The following is a 21301-nucleotide window of genomic DNA, read 5'->3' as shown; positions in this document are numbered from 1 at the left end:
TCCTGACGCTGGTCCCTCCACACCTGGTCGCTGGCTCCCCCTGCCCCCCGCGGACCTGATTCGGGGGGCAGGTGTTGGGGTTCTCCTCTCCTCGCTCATGCCTGAACACACGCTCACCCTCTGGGGAAGGAAGAACGTTGTCCGGCACAGATGACACGGCAGAGCTCAGAGCGCACACACACCAAACAATCCAGCAAACGACTTCCTCCACACTCAGCAGACTCACAGGAAGATGCTCCCTCTAGTGGCCAGACTCCAGAGCTGTACTCACTACTCTGCTGGTGAGGTCACTGTGTACATACATTACATTACTTATCCTGTACTGATCCTGAGTTATATCCTGTATTATACACCAGAGCTGTACTCACTATTCTGCTGGTGAGGTCACTGTGTACATACATTACATTACTTATCCTGTACTGATCCTGAGTTATATCCTGTATTATACTCCAGAGCTGTACTCACTATTCTGCTGGTGAGATCACTATGTACATACATTACATTATTTATCCTGTACTGCTCCTGAGTTACAACCAGCAAGCTGCAATGCCCCTTGTGTGTTCTGAAATCTTCGGTATTATTGGCAGCAGGATCTTTTCTATGTCAGGAGAAGGTCCTGTCATTACCCGTCTCGGGGACAGTCTGGGTTTGTGTCGCCCCCGCGGTCGGGGGCATTATAGATGACACAGTTTGGGTTTCACTGGCACACGGCGCTTGTGCGCAGGTAAAATAAACCTATAAATCTGGCTGCGTCTCACACGTGGCTTCGTGCTGAGCGCGGTCTCCAGAGTTAATGAAGCAGCAGGGTACCGGCTACTGATGTGGGCCGCAGGCATCTGTTTTCACCTAAGAGGAATTTATTAGAGCTGGCTGGTATACGGCGTCTCCTAAAACCTACAGAATCATTAGTCTACAGCAGTGTTTCCCAACCAGGGTGCCTCCTGCTGTTGCAAAACTACAACTCTCAGCATGCCCGGACAGCGAAAGGCTGCCCGGGCATGCTGGGAGTTGGAGTTGTGCAACAGCTGGAGGTGCCCTGGTTTGGAAACACTAGTCTACAGGAACGCGTTCAGGACGGCTACAATCCCCTAAAGAAAGTCTTGTTGGGAGCTAACAGCATAGAGTTTGTTACAATGTATCAGTCTGGAGTCCAGGACATCTAACCTACAATGGATACAGTTATAACAAATAGTATTAGGTCTGAGGCGTTAAATCCAGAACCAGTTGTTAAATCTGCATAAGAAGCCCAAATCTATATTAACGCCTGGGGTTCTGGAATGGGATGCCCAACATGCACATATTGGTGTGATGGTCAGGGGTTCACATACTGAGCATGCTCTGTGATATACAGACTTTACTGTCTAGGGAGCTGTGATTAGTAACTGTTATCTCTATGGAAGAGTGTAGTGAGCATGCTCTGTGATATACAGACTTTACCGTCTAGGGAGCTGTGATTAGTAACTTATCTCTATGGAAGAGTGTAGTGAGCATGCTCTGTGACATACAGAATTCACCATCTATGGAGCTGTCATCTGTAACTATTATCTCTATGGAAGAGTGTAGTGAGCATGCTCTGTGACCTACAGAATTCACTGTCTATGGAGCTGTGATCTGTAACTGTTATCTCTATGGAAGAGTGTAGTGAGCATGCTCTGTGACATACAGAATTCACCATCTATGGAGCTGTCATCTGTAACTATTATCTCTATGGAAGAGTATAGTGAGCATGCTCTGTGACCTACATAATTCACTGTCTATGGAGCTGTGATCTGTAACTATTATCTCTATGGAAGAGTGTAGTGGGCATGCTCTGTGACCTACAGAATTCACTGTCTATGAAGCTGTGATCTGTAACTATTATCTCTACGGAAGAGTGTAGTGGGCATGCTCTGTGACATACAGACTTCACTGTCTATGGATCCGTGATCTGTAACTATAATACCTATGGAAGAGTGTAGTGTGCATGCAGACATCACTGTCTATGTAGCCGTGATCAGTAATTGTTATCTCTATGGAAGATTGTAGTGAGCATGCTGTGTGACATACAGACTTCACTGTCTATGGAGCTGTGATCTGTAACTATTATCTCTATGGAAGAGTGTAGTGAGCATACTCTGTGACATACAGACTTCACTGTCTATGGAGCTGTGATCTGTAACTGTTATTTCTATGGAAGATTGTAGCGAGCATGCTCTGCGACATGCAGACTTCACTGTCTATGGATCTGTAACTATTATCTCTATGGAAGAGTGTAGTGAGCATGCTATGTGACATACAGACTTCACTGTCTATGGAGCCATGATCAGTAACTGTTATCTCTATGGAAGAATGTTGTGAGCATGCTGTGTGACATACAGACTTCACTGTCTATGGAGCTGTGATCTGTAACTGTTATCTCTATGGAAGATTGTAGTGAGCATGCTCTGTGACATGCAGACTTCACTGTCTATGGAGCTGTGATTTGTAACTATTATCTCTATGGAAGAGTGTAGTGAGCATGCTATGTGACATACAAACTTCACTGTCTATGGAGCTGTGATCTGTAACTATTATCTCTATGGAAGAGTGTAGTGAGCATACTCTGTGACATACAGACTTCACCGTCTATGGAGCTGTGATCTGCAACTATTATTTCTATGGAAGAGTGTAGTGAGCATGCTCTATGACATGCAGACTTCACTGTGCAGAGAGAAAGGAAGCTGAGCTGTGATTACTACCTATTGTTCCTACAGGAGAGTGTAGTGAGCATGCTGTGTGACATGTAGACTTCACTATGTAGGTGGGGGCACCCAACTATTGCCCCCACCACTTTATCCCCGCCCCCCCCCCCCATTGTCCAGCTGTGTAAAGTCCAAATAACAGTGCAGACAGCGTGTAGAATAGATGAATACTTTATTATAAATTTTATAGACAAACACAAAATTCATAAAGAAAAAAAATAATTCAGAAAATATTTTAATTAGATCTTTTTTTTTCTTTTCCAGACAGAAATATATATCAAAATAAATAGATGTGCTCTGCGGAGGCCGGCGAGGAGACTTCTTCTAAGAGACCACCCGCCCAGCACACCGGCCCCACTGTACAGCTCTCCAAAACTTGCCTGCAAGAACCTGCGCCCCTTCCTCAGGACCATCAACCCCCCTCCACCACCAGAATACAGTAGATAATGTTTAGGATACGGATACATCTGAGCTCCATAGATGATCTTCTAGGATCAATTCTTGGGCCCAACCATAGATAATGGGGCTCGAAAATATGGCGCCCAGTACATGAGCCAGATTCAAGGCATTGTAGTTACAATGTTATGTCGTCTACGTATCATCAATACCAGTCACTTACACCAGTAGAGTTCTCTATGGACAGCAAAGGATTCTCTTCAGTTCAAGCAGCTGAAATATTTTTGAAATTTTAAATGATTAATGTTTTTAACATATTGACTGTAAAACAGAATTACAATGTTGGATCCTCACCCCCCCCCCCCCCCCATAATGAACTAAATGATCCTTGTGTCTATAGACAGAGGTTGGATGCACCTTTCCCATTTCTACCTCAAGGAAAGCCTTGTATGAAGTAACATTTTGCCATTTTTTTTATAGATTTTATTTTACATATTTTTCATGATCTCTGCCTGCTGTCATGGAATGGAAACGTGCTCCCATCAAGTTTACACAATTGAGTCTGTTACAACGTTTTATCGACTTTTTGTCCCTACAGATAAAATTGCCTGTTTTCCTGTTAACATGCATAGAAACGAAATTCAGCATTGATTAGTATTTCAAAATATTTTTACAGGAGCCTGAGCTCAGTTTTTTTTTCAGATACAGAGCACTAAACATAGACATAGAGTTATGTGGTCAAATTCTGTCTTCTTTTGCCATCACCAGGGGGAGCTCAGGAGCTTAATCTATACAGTTAATTCACTGAGCTTTACAGTACAGTGAAATCTCTTTCAGACGACCACTAGGGGGCGATCTTCTAAAAAAAAATGGACACTAAGCAAAATGTATGGCGGTCTAAAAATGCATCACACTAAATTTGGTGTGGATAAGGGGGTGGTCTTTTTTTTTTAAAGAGATGGTCTTTAAAGGAGTAATCTGCCCCTAAACATCTTATCCCCTATCCAAAGGATAGGGGATAAGATGCGTGATCGGTGGGTCCCGCTTCTGGGGACCCCCGTGATCTCGGCTGCGGCACCCTAATCATCCAGTACATTGAGCGAACTTCGCTCTGTGCCGGATTACAGGTAATGCAGGGAAGAGGCTCGTGACATCATGGTCACGCCTCGCTTGTGACATCACGGCCATGCTCCCTCAATGCAAGTCTATGGGAGGGGGCGTGACGGCCATCATGCTCCCTCCCATATACTTGCATTGAGGGGGCGTGGCCGTGACATCAAGAGTGGGGTGCCACCGTGATGTCACGAGCCTCTGGTGCTGCACCCGACACCCTAAACGAACGCCAGGTGCAGCAGGGCGATCGCAGGGGTCCCCAGAGGCGTTTGGATAGGGGATAAGATGTCTAGGGGTGGAGTAACTCTTTAAGAGAGGTTTTACTATATGTAGTTACCCCCCCCCTTGAAATGTATGTGCTCTACTCACTGTCCTTTGTACCCAAGTCTTTCTGCAGCCCCTGCTGTTTCAGTGTCTGTATGGAGCATGCTCTGTCGTGAATGACTGCAGTTCATATACTGTCTGTGTTAGGCTTTGAACAGTGGTTTGATGTAAATAAAGACACAGTCCCAATAAGATTGATAAGCAAGAGGTGCTCTCTACAGACAGTGAACCAGCAGGGTCTACAGGGAGACACAAGCTCTACAGGGAGACACGAGCTAAGCCAAAAGAATCTTCTGTGCAGTTCTGCTGAGGGATGAGACATGAAGCAACTTATGTAACACAATAAGTGGATTATTGAACTTGACACTGAACCAGAAGGGACTGCAGGAGGATGTGAGCTCTAAGCTAGGAAAAGGGGATCAGAATCTTCTTTGTAGCTTTGTCAAAGGATGACATGTTGACATCTCTCAACAATAATACAAGATAAATAAAGCAAAGTCATTAAACAGGATAAGTGTACCAGCAGGGACTGAAGGAGGATGCGAGCTCTGAGCTAGGAAGAGGCCAACAGAAACTTCTTTGCAGCTCTGCATGAGGAGATCTGACCTAGCTCAACAATACAGAGTCATGAAACAGGATAGGTGGATTGAACCTGACACTGAATCAGCAGGACTGCAAGAAGATGAGAGGTCAGAACAAAAAAACAAAAAAAGCATGAGATCTGATGTATCTCAACAACAATACAGAGTAATGAAACAGGTAGGTGGATTGAACTTTACACTGAACCAGCAGGACTACAAGAAGATGAGAGCTCAGAGCTAAAAAAATAAAATAAAATAGAGTCATGAAACACAATAAGTGGGTTGAACCTGAAACTGAACCAGCAGGGGCTGTAGGAAGATGAGAGCCCAGAGCTCTCCTACCCCCTCCCCCAACAAAATCTTCTGAGCAGCTCTGCTGAAGGATGAGACATGGAGCAATTCATGAAGCACAATAGGTTGATTTAGCCTGACACTGAACCAGAAGAGACTGCAGGAAGATGTGAACTCTGAGCTAGGATAAGACCAGCAGAATCTTCTTTGCAGCTCTGCTGGAAGATGAGATCTGATGTAGCTCAACAACAATGCAGAGTCATGAAACAGGGTAAATGGATTAAACCTGACAATGAACCGGCAGGGGCTCTAGGAAGATGAGAGCTCAGAGCTAGGAAGAAACCAACAGAATCCTTTAGAGAAACAGAGATGCAAGGTCTTTCTGGAAGGTATTGGAGCATATAAAGAACTCTACACAATGAACATGCAGCATCAGAAGGGATTGAATCTTTTTGGATTTTTTTGAGTTGCTCGTGTCTAGAGATTTTTGCCGCCTCAGGATTGGGCATTTCCAGAATTTTCTGTTCAGCAAAGAAGTTAGTAAGAAGGGGACACAAATGTGGTAAAGCTCCAGTTCCAGCTCAGCAGGAAAACTGATAGAAGCCAAGGTCCCTCTACTCCACCAGAAGGGGGAAGACCTGGAGATGGGGCAATGGTTGCCAGGAGGGACGGTTTCGGGTAAGACCTTCCTCTTCCTCCCACAGAAGCCGCCTCCACCACAGTCTCGGATCAGGATGATCCGGTGTCAGGACAGATAGAAGATTCTATGGAGTTCTGGCCATCTCCCCCAAGGTCCCACCCCCTGAAGATCAGGTTAGGTAATGTTTTTTGGCAAGAAAGTTTTCATTTTTATTTTTTTTCGTCTCTTTATTTTCAGACTTCTGGTTGAAGGAGGGTCGGATTCTCACTACAACGCCCCCGACTGTATCTCGACGACCTCCGTCATGTTCAGGTCGGGAGGCTGAGGCCTGAAGATGTTCCACTGACCTGGTCAACGAGAAGAAGAAAGAAGAGTTATGAAGAGACCCAGAGACCTGCAGACCAAGTCATCCACCATCATGGTGCGAATATCGACTAATCCTGTCTGGGAGGTGGTCACAGCCCCGCCCCCTGTATGACATCACTATTGATGACAGTTGCGCCACCTATCTGCCATAATTACCAATACTCTATATTTCTTACCGTGTAGCCACTGGAATCCCAGGTCTCATCACATCTCGCACCATCGCGCCTCCGCCCGCCAGCACTGGCACACACCCGCAAAATCTTTATTTTATTTTTTGGCTGCTAAATTTTTACAAGTTCTGTCATGAAATTCTCACTCTGTGCAGCGAGGACTCCAGTAAGAAAAACACAGAGACTGATTTATGGGATCCAGCAGAGACTACTCCACACTTAGTCCAGACTTCCTTACACTCCAAGAGGGACTAATAAAACCATGAGAAGAGGACTGCGGCTACCCCGCCATAAATTACCGATCTACAGCATGAATGATGTCATGTCATCACCGCAAACATCCCATGTCATGTGAGCGGGGGGGGGGGCTGAGGAAAATGTGCCATCTCTAGGTGTAATGACCAAGTATACTAGTATGGAAAGGATCAGTATTATAGTAGTTATATTCTTGTATATAGGAGGCAGTATTATAGTAGTTATAATCTTGTATATAGGAGCAGTATTATAGTAGTTATATTCTTGTATATAGGAGCAGTATTATAGTAGTTATATTCTTGTATATAGGAGCAGTATTATAGTAGATATATTCTTGTATATAGGAGCAGTATTATAGTAGTTATATTCTTGTATATAGGAGGCAGTATTATTGTAGTTATATTCTTGTATATAGGAGCAGTATTATAGTAGTTATATTCTTGTATATAGGAGGCAGTATTATAGTAGTTATATTCTTGTATATAGGAGCAGTATTATAGTAGATATATTCTTGTATATAGGAGCAGTATTATAGTAGTTATATTCTTGTATATAGGAGGCAGTATTATAGTAGTTATATTCTTGTATATAGGAGCAGTATTATAGTAGTTATATTCTTGTATATAGGAGCAGTATTATAGTAGTTATATTCTTGTATATAGGAGCAGTATTATAGTAGATATATTCTTGTATATAGGAGCAGTATTATAGTAGTTATATTCTTGTATATAGGAGGCAGTATTATTGTAGTTATATTCTTGTATATAGGAGCAGTATTATAGTAGTTATATTCTTGTATATAGGAGGCAGTATTATAGTAGTTATATTCTTGTATATAGGAGCAGTATTATAGTAGTTATATTCTTGTATATAGGAGCAGTATTATAGTAGATATATTCTTGTATATAGGAGGCAGTATTATAGTAGTTATATTCATGTATATAGGAAGCAGTATTATAGTAGTTATATTCTTGTATATAGGAGGCAGTATTATAGTAGTTATATTCTTGTATATAGCAGGCAGTATTATAGTAGATATATTCTTGTATATAGGAGCAGTATTATAGTAGATATATTCTTGTATATAGGAGCAGTATTATAGTAGTTATATTCTTGTATATAGGGGCAGTATTATAGTAGATATATTCTTGTATATAGGAGGCAGTATTATAGTAGTTATATTCTTGTATATAGGAGGCAGTATTATAGTAGTTATATTCTTGTATATAGGAGCAGTATTATAGTAGATATATTCTTGTATATAGGAGCAGTATTATAGTAGTTAATATTCTTGTATATAGGAGCAGTATTATAGTAGTTATATTCTTGTATATAGGAGCAGTATTATAGTAGTTATATTCTTGTATATAGGAGCAGTATTATAGTAGTTAATATTCTTGTATATAGGAGCAGTATTATAGTAGTTATATTCTTGTATATAGGAGCAGTATTATAGTAGTTATATTCTTGTATATAGGAGCAGTATTATAGTAGTTATATTCTTGTATATAGGAGACAGTATGATAGTAGTTATATTGTTGTATATAGGAGCAGTATTATAGTAGTTATATTCTTGTATATAGGAGCAGTATTATAGTAGTTATATTCTTGAATATAGGAGCAGTATTATAGTAGTTATATTCTTGTATATAGGAGACAGTATGATAGTAGTTATATTATTGTATATAGAAGAAAGTGTTATAGTAGTTATAGTCTTGCACATAGAAGGCAGTGTTATAATAGCTATATTGTACTTGGTGGGCAGTTTTTTTTTTTAGAACTTATATAGTATATAGGTTTATAATAGTTTTTGATGTGATGGCGAGGACTTCACCATGTAAATTAGAAAGGATTCTAGCTCAGGTTCTATATAATATATATATATATATATATATATATATATATATATATATATATATATATATATAGTGCCTCGAGCTGCTCTAGAACGTCACTGACTATATGTAATACCAGTCTATATTATATAATTTCCGTCCTCTTCCAGGTCTCTCGTCTGCTCTTCAGCAGTGAACAGGTTAAATAATAAGGGAACATTTTGCGCTCAATTCATAAGTGTTACTTACGTAAAGGAGCAAATATATTATTATTATTTTTAAATTTTTTTTTTTTTTTTTTTTTTTTTAAAAGGGCAAATTACAAGGGAAGGTGACGGAAGCCTAATAGGAATCTCTACTCCCGGGAGGTCTCGCCTCACCGCAGACGCGTAAACATTACGAGAAAAGAAGTTAAACATGGAGGACGCGTCGCAAAGGTCAGGGCGCAGGATGAGGCTGACACAGTCTTCTTTTATTTGTCGGCTGGTGACCCATAGGGGGCGTTATTCTGCTTTTGTTTTCCAAAAAAAAAATAGACACTATAGTAGATAGAGGTCCTATTCTAGGAGGCCTCTGGGGTGACCTATGCAATCCTAAAGTGGTCCCCCTCCCAGATGTTTAAGCCATATGCCCTGTATATGCTAGTCTTCCCAACCGGAGTGCCTCCAGCTGTGGCAAAACTACAACTCTCAGCATGCCCGGACAGCCTTCGGCTGTCCGGGCATGCTGGGAGTTGTAGTTTTGCCACAGCTGGAGGCACTCCGGTTGGGAAGAAATGCTCTGGACCCTTCAGCACGCAGACCCTTTAAGAGACTGGTGCAGGATGGCCGCCGAATACCTCACTTTACCCGTTGCGGTGGGCACTCCGCTCTATATATTCCAGTCACTGGTTTCCAGGTGTGGAGATTCCAGGGCCCCTCTGGCTTTTCCTACCACATATATTGGTTTGTGGCCAGGGTTCCCCTTTATTACATTGATTTTCCTTCCGCTCTTTACACAGGTAGCCCCTTATAATTCATCGGATGGAAGAGACCTTTTCTAAATCTAAATAGACGGCCGGCGCCTGACAGGTAATACTCCGCTATAAAATGCTATAAAAGGAATTCTTAAAGGGCCAGTGCGTTCCTAGACTTTGAAGACGATAGTGGTGCAGAGTGACAGTTGAGCAGTTGCCCATAGCAACCAATCAAATTCAAATCTTATAACGGCCTCTGGAAGCTGAAATCTGGCTGGTTGTCGTGGGCAACTGCTCTACTGACCCGGATCAATGCTTAACTATAAATTACCTTCACTCGTCCTGGTCACCAGACGGAAATGTTCAGATTCTTCCTTAAAGTCCTGTTTTGCTACTTTTTTAATCTGGATTAAGTGGAAAATCCCTGAAAAAAGAGGAAAGAATTTTAAATTGAATGTATATTACTTATCCTGTACTGATCCTGAGTTATATCCTGTATTATACTCCAGAGCTGTACTCACTATTCTGCTGGTGAGATCACTGTGTACATACATTACATTACTTATCCTGTACTGATCCTGAGTTATATCCTGTATTATACTCCAGAGCTGCACTCACTATTCTGCTGGTGAGGTCACTGTGTACACACATTACATTACTTATCCTGTACTGATCCTGAGTTATATCCTGTATTATACTCCAGAGCTGTACTCACTATTCTGCTGGTGAGGTCACTGTGTACATACATTACATTACTTATCCTGTACTGATCCTGAGTTATATCCTGTATTATACTCCAGAGCTGTACTCACTATTCTGCTAGTGAGATCACTGTGTATATATATTACATTACTTATCCTGTACTGATCCTGAGTTATATCCTGTATTATACTCCAGAGCTGTACTCACTATTCTGCTGGTGAGGTCACTGTGTACATACATTACATTACTTATCCTGTACTGATCCTGAGTTATATCCTGTATTATACTCCAGAGCTGTACTCACTATTCTGCTGGTGAGGTCACTGTGTACATACATTACATTACTTATCCTGTACTGATCCTGAGTTATATCCTGTATTATACTCCAGAGCTGTACTCACTATTCTGCTGGTGAGGTCACTGTGTATATACATTACATTACTTATCCTGTACTGATCCTGAGTTATATCCTGTATTATACTCCAGAGCTGTACTCACTATTCTGCTGGTGAGGTCACTGTGTACATACATTACATTACTTATCCTGCACTGATCCTGAGTTATATCCTGTATTATACTCCAGAGCTGTACTCACTATTCTGCTGGTGGGGTCACTGTGTACATACATTACATTACTTATCCTGTACTGATCCTGAGTTATATCCTGTATTATACTCCAGAGCTGTACTCACTATTCTGTTGGTGAGGTCACTGTGTACATACATTACATTACTTATCCTGTACTGATCCTGAGTTATATCCTGTATTATACTCCAGAGCTGTACTCACTATTCTGCTGGTGAGGTCACTGTGTATATACATTACATTACTTATCCTGTACTGATCCTGAGTTTTATCCTGTATTATACTCCAGAGCTGTACTCACTATTCTGCTGGTGAGGTCACTGTGTACATACATTACATTACTTATCCTGCAATGATCCTGAGTTATATCCTGTATTATACTCCAGAGCTGTACTCACTATTCTGCTGGTGAGGTCACTGTGTACATACATTACTTATCCTGTACTGATCCTGAGTTATATCCTGTATTATACTTCAGAGCTGTACTCACTATTCTGCTGGTGGAGTCACTGTGTACATACATTACATTACTTGCTGAGAGCTGGACTATCTATGTACAATGTGTACTAGCTATGTCTGGAGTCTAGGATGTTTAGCTCACAGAGCATTGTCTAGCTTGGACACATCCCAGTTTGGGATACAATTTACCTGTAGAAAAAAGAGAGAAAAATAGAGGACAGTGCCTCGTGCGTTATCCAAGACACCAAAGTCCTAGCGAGGACTGGGATTGGCCGCTCACCTTGTCAAAAGGATAACGCACATATCACCCCAGTAGGGGTACCAGTATTCTTGCGGAATTGAACTGCGAAGCCCAAAGGTGAATGTGTAAAAGGATAACCTCGTCCCATATGAACATGGAAAAAGTCACAGGAAAAGAACCTTCTTGCGGGCGCTGTCCGTAGACCCAGGAAACTCAAGCCAGATGCTGATGGTAGGTTAAAGTGCTGTGTAGAGTATCACTATGTTTATTAATAAATAAAACGCGTTTCGGAGGTACAGTCCTCCTTCCTCAGATTGGCACCAATTTGAGGAAGGACTGTACGTCCGAAACGCATCATTGGTTTTATTTATTAATAAACATAGTGCTACACAGCACTTTAACCTACCATCAGCATCTGGCTGGAGTTTCCTGGATATGATTAGCGCCCGTAAGAAGGTTCTTTTCCTTTCCATCGGATACAATGTGTCAGGATTCACCTTTCACCATCTTCCAGACATAAATCTCCACGTCCTCTGCGGCTTCCTTCTCGATGGCGATTTTTCGGAGGTTCTCTTTCTGTGTCCCGGAGATGGGGGACATGTACATGTAGACCAGGATCTTGCTGGGGTTCTTCACACACCGGGTGGCGACGACCTCGGCTGTCGGCTTCACTTTATCAGCTGTGGGGGGAGGGGGGGACACATGGGTCATTATATATTTATAGATCTAGGGCAGTAAACCCTCAACCTCAGCCTATCCAGCTGCTGCAGAACTACAACTCCCAGCAGGCTCTGACAACAAAAGACTTACATTTATGGTAAAATCATTGTCTTTCCACTTCTGTATTTTGTTCTTACTAGAACATTCAAAAGCTTAGAAATGCATCTGTAACCAACACCTTTGTTCTGTTTTACAATAATTTAATGGGAACTCATTTTTCCTATTGGACTCCTTATGGTAAATAAAAAATCTTTCCAATGTAATTTGTTTAAAAAAAAAATAAAAAAAGTTTTCTATGTTTTATTTGTGTTTAAAAAAGCTGCCACTAGGTGTCTCTCTACTTGTCCAGAGCACATTTCTTCCCATCTCTTGCCCAGACTTTGGACTCCTGCTGGCCTGGCAGAAGTCCAAAATCAGGAAATGCAGTCTGGAGTGCTGAGGGGGTTGTGTGCAGCCTTAGCCAATCATAGCTCATCTCACACTGAACTGCTTTGGGCTGTGTGTAGCAGAGTGAGAGAGGAAGTTCTCCCCTGTATGGCTTCAGATGATGTCACACCTGCTGGGGAACGCCCCTTCCCAATCTGTGAATCTGACTGTGTATATGCATTACATTACTTATCCTGTACTGATCCTGAGTTATATCCTGTATTATACTCCAGAGCTGTACTCACTATTCTGCTGGTGAGGTCACTGTGTACATACATTACATTACTTATCCTGTACTGATCCTGAGTTATATCCTGTACTATACTCCAGAGCTGTACTCACTATTCTGCTGGTGGGGTCACTGTGTACATACATTACATTACTTATCCTGTACTGATCCTGAGTTATATCCTGTATTATACTCCAGAGCTGTACTCACTATTCTGCTGGTGGGGTCACTGTGTACATACATTACATTACTTATCCTGTACTGATCCTGAGTTATATCCTGTATTATACTCCAGATCTGTACTCATTATTCTGCTGGTGAGATCACTGTGTACATACATTACATTACTTATCCTGTACTGATCCTGAGTTATATCCTGTATTATACTCCAGAGCTGCACTCACTATTCTGCTGGTGAGATCACTGTGTACATACATTACATTACTTATCCTGTACTGATCCTGAGTTATATCCTGTATTATACTCCAGAGCTGTACTCACTATTCTGCTGGTGAGGTCACTGTGTACATACATTACATTACTTATCCTGTACTGATCCTGAGTTATATCCTGTATTATACCCCAGAGCTGTACTCACTATTCTGCTGGTGAGGTCACTGTGTACATACATTACATTACTTATCCTGTACTGATCCTGAGTTATATCCTGTATTATATTCCAGAGCTGTACTCACTATTCTGCTGGTGGGGTCATTGTGTACATATATTACATTACTTATCCTGTACTGATCCTGAGTTCTATCCTGTATTATATTCCAGAGCTGTACTCACTATTCTGCTGGTGGGGTCATTGTGTACATATATTACATTACTTATCCTGTACTGATCCTGAGTTCTATCCTGTATTATATTCCAGAGCTGAACTCACTATTCTGCTGGTGAGGTCACTGTGTACATATATTACATTACTTATCCTGTACTGATCCTGAGTTCTATCCTGTATTATATTCCAGAGCTGTACTCACTATTCTGCTGGTGAGGTCACTGTGTACATACATTACATTACTTATCCTGTACTGATCCTGAGTTATATCCTGTATTATACTCCAGAGCTGAACTCACTATTCTGCTGGTGAGATCACTGTGTACATACATTACATTACTTGCTGAGATCAGGACTAGCTATGTCTGGAGTCTAGGAATCTGTGAATCTGACTAAGTCTGAGCAGAATATACAGAGTAATATCAAGGTAGAAAACTAAGAAATAATAAAAATAAAGGCCGGGGGAGGTTTATCATGATGGGGGCCGTGACCTGGGGGGATTATAAAATGTAACAAGATCATGAGAGCTTCTCTTTAAGTTGTGATGGTCTTGAGACGGCTCTTTGCTTTTACCCATCGAAAGATGTGTCTTGTGTCCTCGGCAATGAGACCTTTTGATATTATACTGCACCGACAAGGGGCTGGATTGGCTTTTAATTACTGATAGATTGTAGCTGTTGTCTTGGCTTTCCAGGCCTTTTTTCATGTCTTCGATACTTTTTTCCTATGTCATTTCGCATTGTTACACATAACTTAAAGGGGTACTCCGGCGCTTAGACATCTCATCCCCTATAAGATGCCTGATCGCGGGGATCCCCGTGATCTTGCACGCAGCACCCCAGTTAAAATCAGTCCCCGGAGCATGTTCGCTCCGGCTCTGATCGCCGGCAACCACGGGGCTGGCGGCGTGTGACGTCATGCCTCCGCCCCCGTGCGACGTCACGCCTCCGCCCCTGTGTGACGTCACGCTCCGCCCCTCAATGCAAGCCTATGGGAGGGGGCGTGACAGCTGTCACGCCCCCTCCCATAGGCTTGCATTGAGGGGAGGAGCGTGGCCCTGCGGCAGAGTACTCCTTTAAATTCTGATCTTATTTCTTTTGGTCTCTTCGATGCCATTTGGCCCCTATGGATGTGTGGCAGCCCTTACCCTGGCAGACCTTGCAGCACTTTCCTTCCACCTTCTCGGGATAGTCGCAGGGATACTCCTCAGGACAGGTGACCCGCTGACAGTCTTGGTTTCCATCTTTACACGTGCACAGGATACACGGGATCGCTCCAAAATTTCGGAAGACGGGATGCCAGACCTCACCGTGAGAATACGTCTTCCCATTGTAGACACAGGCTGGGGGAGAACAGTCACCAGGGATTATACAGGGATCTGTGATCATTGTTTCCTAAAAATCATTTTCCTCATCCCTGCACTGCACATGCACAGAAAGAGTTAAAGTGAATAAGAAAAGCTGCAGTATAAAGCACTTCTAACCATCAGCTTTCCCCTCCCATAGACTTGCATTGGCCGTGACGTCGCGAGCGGGTCATTCGGAAAGGAGCGAAGTTCACTCTGCGCCCCGGATGTCTGGGGTGCCGCAGCCGAGATCGCGGGGGTCCCCATTTGCGGGACCCTCGCAATCAGACATCTTATCCCCTATGGTTTGGATAGGGGATAAGATGTCTAGGGGCGGAGTAACCCTTTAAAGGATTACACTGGTGGAAAACTTATTTATTTTTATTTTTTTTAAATCAACTGGTGCCAGAAAGTTAAACAGATTTGTAAATTACTTCTATTAAAAAAAAAAAAATCTTAATCCTTCCAGTACTTATTAGCTGCTGAATACTGCAGAGGAAATTCTTTTCTTTATGGAACACAGAGCTCTCTGCTGACATCACTCACGAGTACAGTGCTCTCTGCTGACACCTCTGTCCATTTTAGGAACCGTTCAGAGCAGCATATGTTTGCTCTGGGGATTTTTTTTCCTACTTTGGACAGTTCTTAAAACGGACAGAGATGTCAGCAGAGAGCACTGTGCTCATGATGTCAGCAGAGAGCTCTGTGTTCCAAAAAGAAAATAATTTCCTCTGTGGTATTCAGCAGCTAATAAGTACTGGAAGGATTAAGATTTTTTTTTTTTTTTTTAATAGAAGTAATTTACAAATCTGTTTAACTTTCTAGCACCAGTTGAATAAATAAAATAAAATAATAATTCCCACCGGAGTACCCCTTTTAAGACTACCTCACTACTCCAATAGACAATGCAGCTGATCAGAGCTGTGCTATAATGGAGCAGAACAGCAGTGTAAAGCATTCTGGAGGTGTATAACAGGAGCCCTGGTCAGCTCATAGGATGTGACTTTAGGTTTAGCATGGAGCGAACTTCGTTCTGTGCCGGATGACTCGTGACGCTGGGGGGAGGCTCGCAATGTCACAGTCACTCCCCCCTCCCATAGACTTGCATTGAGGGGGCGCGGCCGTGACATCATGAGCCTCTAAACCATCGCCGGGTGCAGCAGGGAGATCGAGGGGGTTCCCCACTGGCAGTACCCCTGCGATCAGACATCTTATCCCCTATGCTCGGGATAGGGGACAAGATGTCTAGGGGCAGAGTACCCCTTTAATTTGAGACTCCGATTCCAACAGATCATAGCGGTGAACTGATGGAGATGAGCTGCAGTACAAAGCATGATGGGAGAAGTGATGCAGCATGACCCTTTCATTATAGCAGACGATCTCTAAGACTTTAATAGACGTCCAGGCCACGCCCCCTCGTGGCGTCACACCATACCCCCTCAATGCAAGTCTATGGGAGGGGGCGTGGCGGCCGCCACGCCCCCTCCCATAGACTTGCATTGAGGGGGTGTGGTGTGACGGCACGAGGGGGCGTGGACGGGACATCACAACCCCCCCCCCCCGCTGCCCGTTCCAAGCATTCGGAGCAAATATCTAAGGTGGGAATTAGAGATGAGCGAACTTACAGTAAATTAGATTCGTCACGAACTTCTCGGCTCGGCAGTTGATGACTTTTCCTGCGTAAATTAGTTCAGCTTTCCGGTGCTCCCGTGGGCTGGAAAAGGTGGATACAGTCCTAAGAAAGAGTCTCCTAGGACTGTATCCACCTTTTCCAGCCCACCGGAGCACCGGAAAGCTGAACTAATTTACGCAGGAAAAGTCATCAACTGCCGAGCCGAGAAGTTCGTGACGAATCGAATTTACTGTAAGTTCGCTCATCTCTAGTGGGAATAGCCTCTCTGGACCACATTCCACCAGTAGAGGTCCGGTGACTTTAGTATCATCTTCTTCACTCACCTTTCTTATGCTTCTCCTTCATCAGTATCTTCACCGTCGTCCCCCCGCCCCCTCCTTTCTGCTTGAAGCTGCGGGGATTGAACCCCAGCGAGGAGCTGACAATCGTGGACTCTGTGGCCCCCGGGGTCTTCTTATTCAGCAGCTCGGTCAGACACTGGTCCTGGGAATGTCTCTGCGGAACATTAGGCGCACAACACGTCACAAACCAACACAACTGGGATACACAACCCCCCCCCCCCCCCCTTGGATAAGCCTCTGGAACCAAAAGCACAAAAACACTATTGAGGTCAGAAGGTGCTGGACTAGCTCTAGGTTATCGGGGGGCTGCTAAAACTGTGAATCCGCGATGGACGACCCTAAATGGAGCCTTCAACATAGGTGTGAACCCAGATCATAGAAGGAAGAGTTGAAGTTGAAGTTTTGCTGGGAGTTGTAGTTTATCAGTAGCTACAGAGCCACAGGTTGTTTCCATGATTTTGAGCAATCACAATTTGGGATTGTTCTTAACTATCGGAGGTCGCAGTAGTCGCGGTTGTAACTGGACCCCAAAGTCTAGCACCAAATTTATAGGTATTTAAAGTTGTTAAAATATAAAATAGAAGCTCTAGACTTCCATTTTTTTTTTAAATAACTTTAAATATCTATAAATAAATAAATTGCTAGACATTCAGGTCCAGTTACCACTGCGATTGCTGCGACCCCCTATAGTTAAGAACAATCATTTATGTGTTCGTTCATAGGCCATCTTTTCGGCCACTGTTGGAGCAGATGTAATAGAGGTCAAAAACTTTATAAAAAAAAAAAAAAAAAAAAAGGTCCCCTATAACGTCATTGGGGGCACAAAGCTAAGCAGTGCCACCTGCTGGCAGGGAGGATGATGTGAGACCATGTGATCACCAGAAGGAGGAGGCAGAAAAGTTACATTAAAGGGGTACTCCGGTGAAAACCTTTTTTTTCTTTTAAATTAACTGGTGGCAGAAAGCTAAACATATTTGTAAATGACTTCTATTAAAAAATCTTAATCCTTCCTGTACTTAATAGCTGCTCAATACTACAGAGGAAATTTTTTTCTTTTTGGAATGCTCTCTGATGACATCACGAGCACAGTGCTCTCTGCTGACGTTATAATAATAATAATAATAATAATAACACTTTATTTATTGTTGTCCTTAGTGGGATTTGAACCCAAGTCCCCAGCTCTGCAAGGCAGCAGTGCTAACCACTGAGCCACCATGCAGCCCTCAGCATATATTTGCTATACATGGTTGCTAAAATGGACAGAGATGTCAGCAGAGAGCACTGTGCTCGTGATGTCATCAGTGTTCCAAAAAGTAAGGAATTTCCTCTGTAGCATTCAGCAGCTATTAAGTACTGGAAGAATTAACATTTTTTTTAATAGAAGTAATTTACAAATATGTTTAACTTTCTGCCACCAGTTGATTTAAAAGAAAAAAGGTTTTCACCGGAGTGCCCCTTTAAGGGCACGTCCGCACTTGGCGTATACGGGAAATACGCTGCGTATCCCTCACTCACCAATCACGCGGGGCTTTCCGTCAGCAGCCGCCCTATGTGTGCAGTGAGTTTCGGAGGCGGAGCCGTGCGTCACAGTCACTCCGCCTCCAAAACTCACTGCTTGCATAGGGTGAGTTTTTTACCTCCTCATTCTGTGGATCATTTGGTCGAACAAAGCATCAACCCTGCCTGCAGGTGGCGCTGCTTAGTCTTGACCCCCCCCCAATCCATGGAGTTATAGGGGTCTTATTTATAAAGTTTTTGGCTTCTTTTACACCAACAGGGGCCAAAAAGATGACATGTCAGCGAGCACAAAAATGATTGTTTGTCATTAAAGGGGTCGCAGCAATCGCAGTTGTAACGGGACCCCAAAGTCTAGCGACTAATTTATAGGTATTTGAAGATATTAAGAAAATATGGAAGCACAAGACCAGTGATCCTTACCTGTGGCTCTTCAGCTATTGCCAAAACTACAACTCCCAGCATGTCCTGACAGCCTACGGCTGTCAGGACATGCTGGGAGTTGTAGTTTTGCAACAGCTGGGGGGGAGATACATAGAGAATAAAGCAGAATGTCACGTACCACACCTCTGTTTAGCTGCAGCGGCTCCTCCTCCAGCGAGCGATCGTACGAGCCGTCTGTAAGACACAATTCACGCATTTTAATTCTTCGCCATTCTCAAGATCACTGTTTGCTGTCAACGAATGGGAACTCTCTCTGCACAACTAAAAATTCTCCTCATGTAAAACATCTCACAGCTGAGGGCTTGCTACAACGTATCAGTGCATGTAAACACTATCAGCCTAGGGCCTCTGCACGGGAGAGTGATCTGTGCTGCTGCTGATGTGTATTATGAGGTTCTGCAGCAGCTAAGGAGTATATGATGAGGTGCTGCAGCAGCTAAGACATGTGGTGTGTATTGTGATGTTCTGCCGCAGCTGAGATGTGTGTTATGAGGTTTAGCAGCAGCTGACGTGCATTGTTAGGAGGTTCTGCGGCATCTGAGGTGTGTATGATGTTCTGCATCAGCTAAGATGTGTATGATCAGCTTCTGAAGCAGCTGTGGTGAGCATTATGATGTTCTGCAGCAGCTGAGGTGTGTGTGTAATGATGTTCTGCAACAGCTAATATGTGTATTATGAGTTTCTGAAGCAGCTGCAGGGAGTATTATAATGTTCTGCAGCAGCTGAGGTGTATGTATGATGAGGTTCTGCAGCAACTGAAATGTGTATCGTGACGTTTGGCAGCAGCTGAGGTGTGTTATGAGGTTCTGCAGCAGCTGAGGTGTGTTATGAGGTTCTGCCGCAGCTGAGGTGTGTGTTATGAGGGTTAGCAGCAGCTGAGGTGTGTTATGAGGTTCTGCCGCAGCTGAGGTGTGTATGATGTTCTGAAACAGTTATTATGTGTACTATGAGTTTCTGAAGCAGCTGTGGTGAGTATTATGATGTTCTGCAGCAGCTGACGTGTGAATGATGTTCTGCAACAGCTAATATGTATGTTATATGTTTCTGAAGCAGCTGCAGTGAGTGTTATGATGTTTTGCAGCAGCTGAGGTGTGTATGATGAGGTTCTGCAGCAAGTGAAGTACGTATCATGATGTTCTGCAGCGGCTGAGGTGTGTGGGATGAGGTTCTGCAGCAGCTGAGCTGTGTGTTATGATGTTCTGCAGCGGCTGAGGTGTGTAGGATGAGGTTCTGCAGCAGCTGAGCTGTGTGTTATGAGATTCTGCAGCAGCTGAGCTGTGCGTTATGAGGTTCTGCAGCTGCTGAGGTGTGTAGGATGAGGTTCTGCAGCAGCTGAGCTGTTATGAGATTCTGCAGCAGGTGAGCTGTGTGTTATGAGGTTCTGCAGCGGCTGAGGTGTGTAGGATAAGGATCTGCAGCAGCTGAGCTGTGTGTTAGCTGAGCTGTGTGTTATGAGATTCTGCAGCAGCTGATGTGTGTTATGAGGTTCTGCAGCAGCTGAGGTGTGTGTTATGAGGTTCTGTAGCTGCTGAGGTGTGTAGGATGAGGTTCTGCAGCAGCTGATGTGTGTGTTATGAGGTTCTGCAGCGGTTGAGGTGTGTGTTATGAGGTTCTGCAGCAGCTGAGCTGTGTGTTATGAGGTTCTGCAGCAGCTGAGGTGTGTAGGATGAGGTTCTGCAGCAGCTGAGCTGTGTGTTATGTGGTTCTGCAGCAACTGAGGTGTGTAGGATGAGGATCTACAGCAGCTGAGCTGTGTGTTATGAGGTTCTGCAGCTGCTGAGGTGTGTAGGATGAGGTTCTGCAGCAGCTGAGCTGTGTGTTATGAGGTTCTGCAGCAGCTGAGCTGTGTGTTATGAGGTTCTGCAGCAGCTGATGTGTGTGTTATGAGGTTCTGCAGCAGCTGAGGTGTGTAGGATAAGGATCTGCAGCAGCTGATGTGTGTGTTATGTGGTTCTGCAGCAGCTGAGCTGTGTGTTATGAGGTTCTGCAGCGGCTGATGTGTGTAGGATAAGGATCTGCAGCAGCTGATGTGTGTGTTATGTGGTTCTGCAGCAGCTGATGTGTGTGTTATGAGGTTCTGCAGCGGCTGATGTGTGTAGGATAAGGATCTGCAGCAGCTGATGTGTGTGTTATGAGGTTCTGCAGCAGCTGATGTGTGTGTTATGAGGTTCTGCAGCAGCTGATGTGTGTGTTATGAGGTTCTGCAGCAGCTGAGGTGTGTAGGATAAAGA

General features: G+C 43.5%; 1 protein-coding gene and 1 long non-coding RNA gene across 3 annotated transcripts in view; one reads left to right on the top strand and one right to left on the bottom strand.

Moving 5' to 3' along the window:
• Positions 1 to 6096: 6096 nt before the first annotated feature.
• Positions 6097 to 21301, bottom strand: part of CHRDL2 (chordin like 2) — a 96455-nt gene continuing 81250 nt past the window's right edge. For both annotated transcript variants that reach the window (XM_056561082.1, XM_056561083.1), the window contains exons 6-11: positions 19189 to 19244; positions 17094 to 17265; positions 14940 to 15134; positions 12131 to 12313; positions 9978 to 10070; positions 6097 to 6412 (exon numbers count right to left, since the gene is read on the bottom strand). In XM_056561082.1, coding sequence (XP_056417057.1) covers positions 6333 to 6412; positions 9978 to 10070; positions 12131 to 12313; positions 14940 to 15134; positions 17094 to 17265; positions 19189 to 19244 — 779 coding nt within the window. In that variant the 3' untranslated portion in view covers positions 6097 to 6332. The remainder of the gene's footprint in view (positions 6413 to 9977; positions 10071 to 12130; positions 12314 to 14939; positions 15135 to 17093; positions 17266 to 19188; positions 19245 to 21301) is intronic.
• On the top strand, positions 6428 to 9963 carry LOC130358202 (uncharacterized). The gene is made up of 3 exons (XR_008889434.1): positions 6428 to 6952; positions 9005 to 9128; positions 9692 to 9963. It is a non-coding gene; the product is annotated as an uncharacterized LOC130358202 (long non-coding RNA).

The sequence above is a fragment of the Hyla sarda genome, chromosome 2 (assembly GCF_029499605.1).
Source record: "Hyla sarda isolate aHylSar1 chromosome 2, aHylSar1.hap1, whole genome shotgun sequence".
In the NCBI taxonomy this organism is placed as follows: Eukaryota; Metazoa; Chordata; class Amphibia; order Anura; family Hylidae; genus Hyla; species Hyla sarda.
This window is presented reverse-complemented; position numbering and strand designations above follow the sequence as displayed.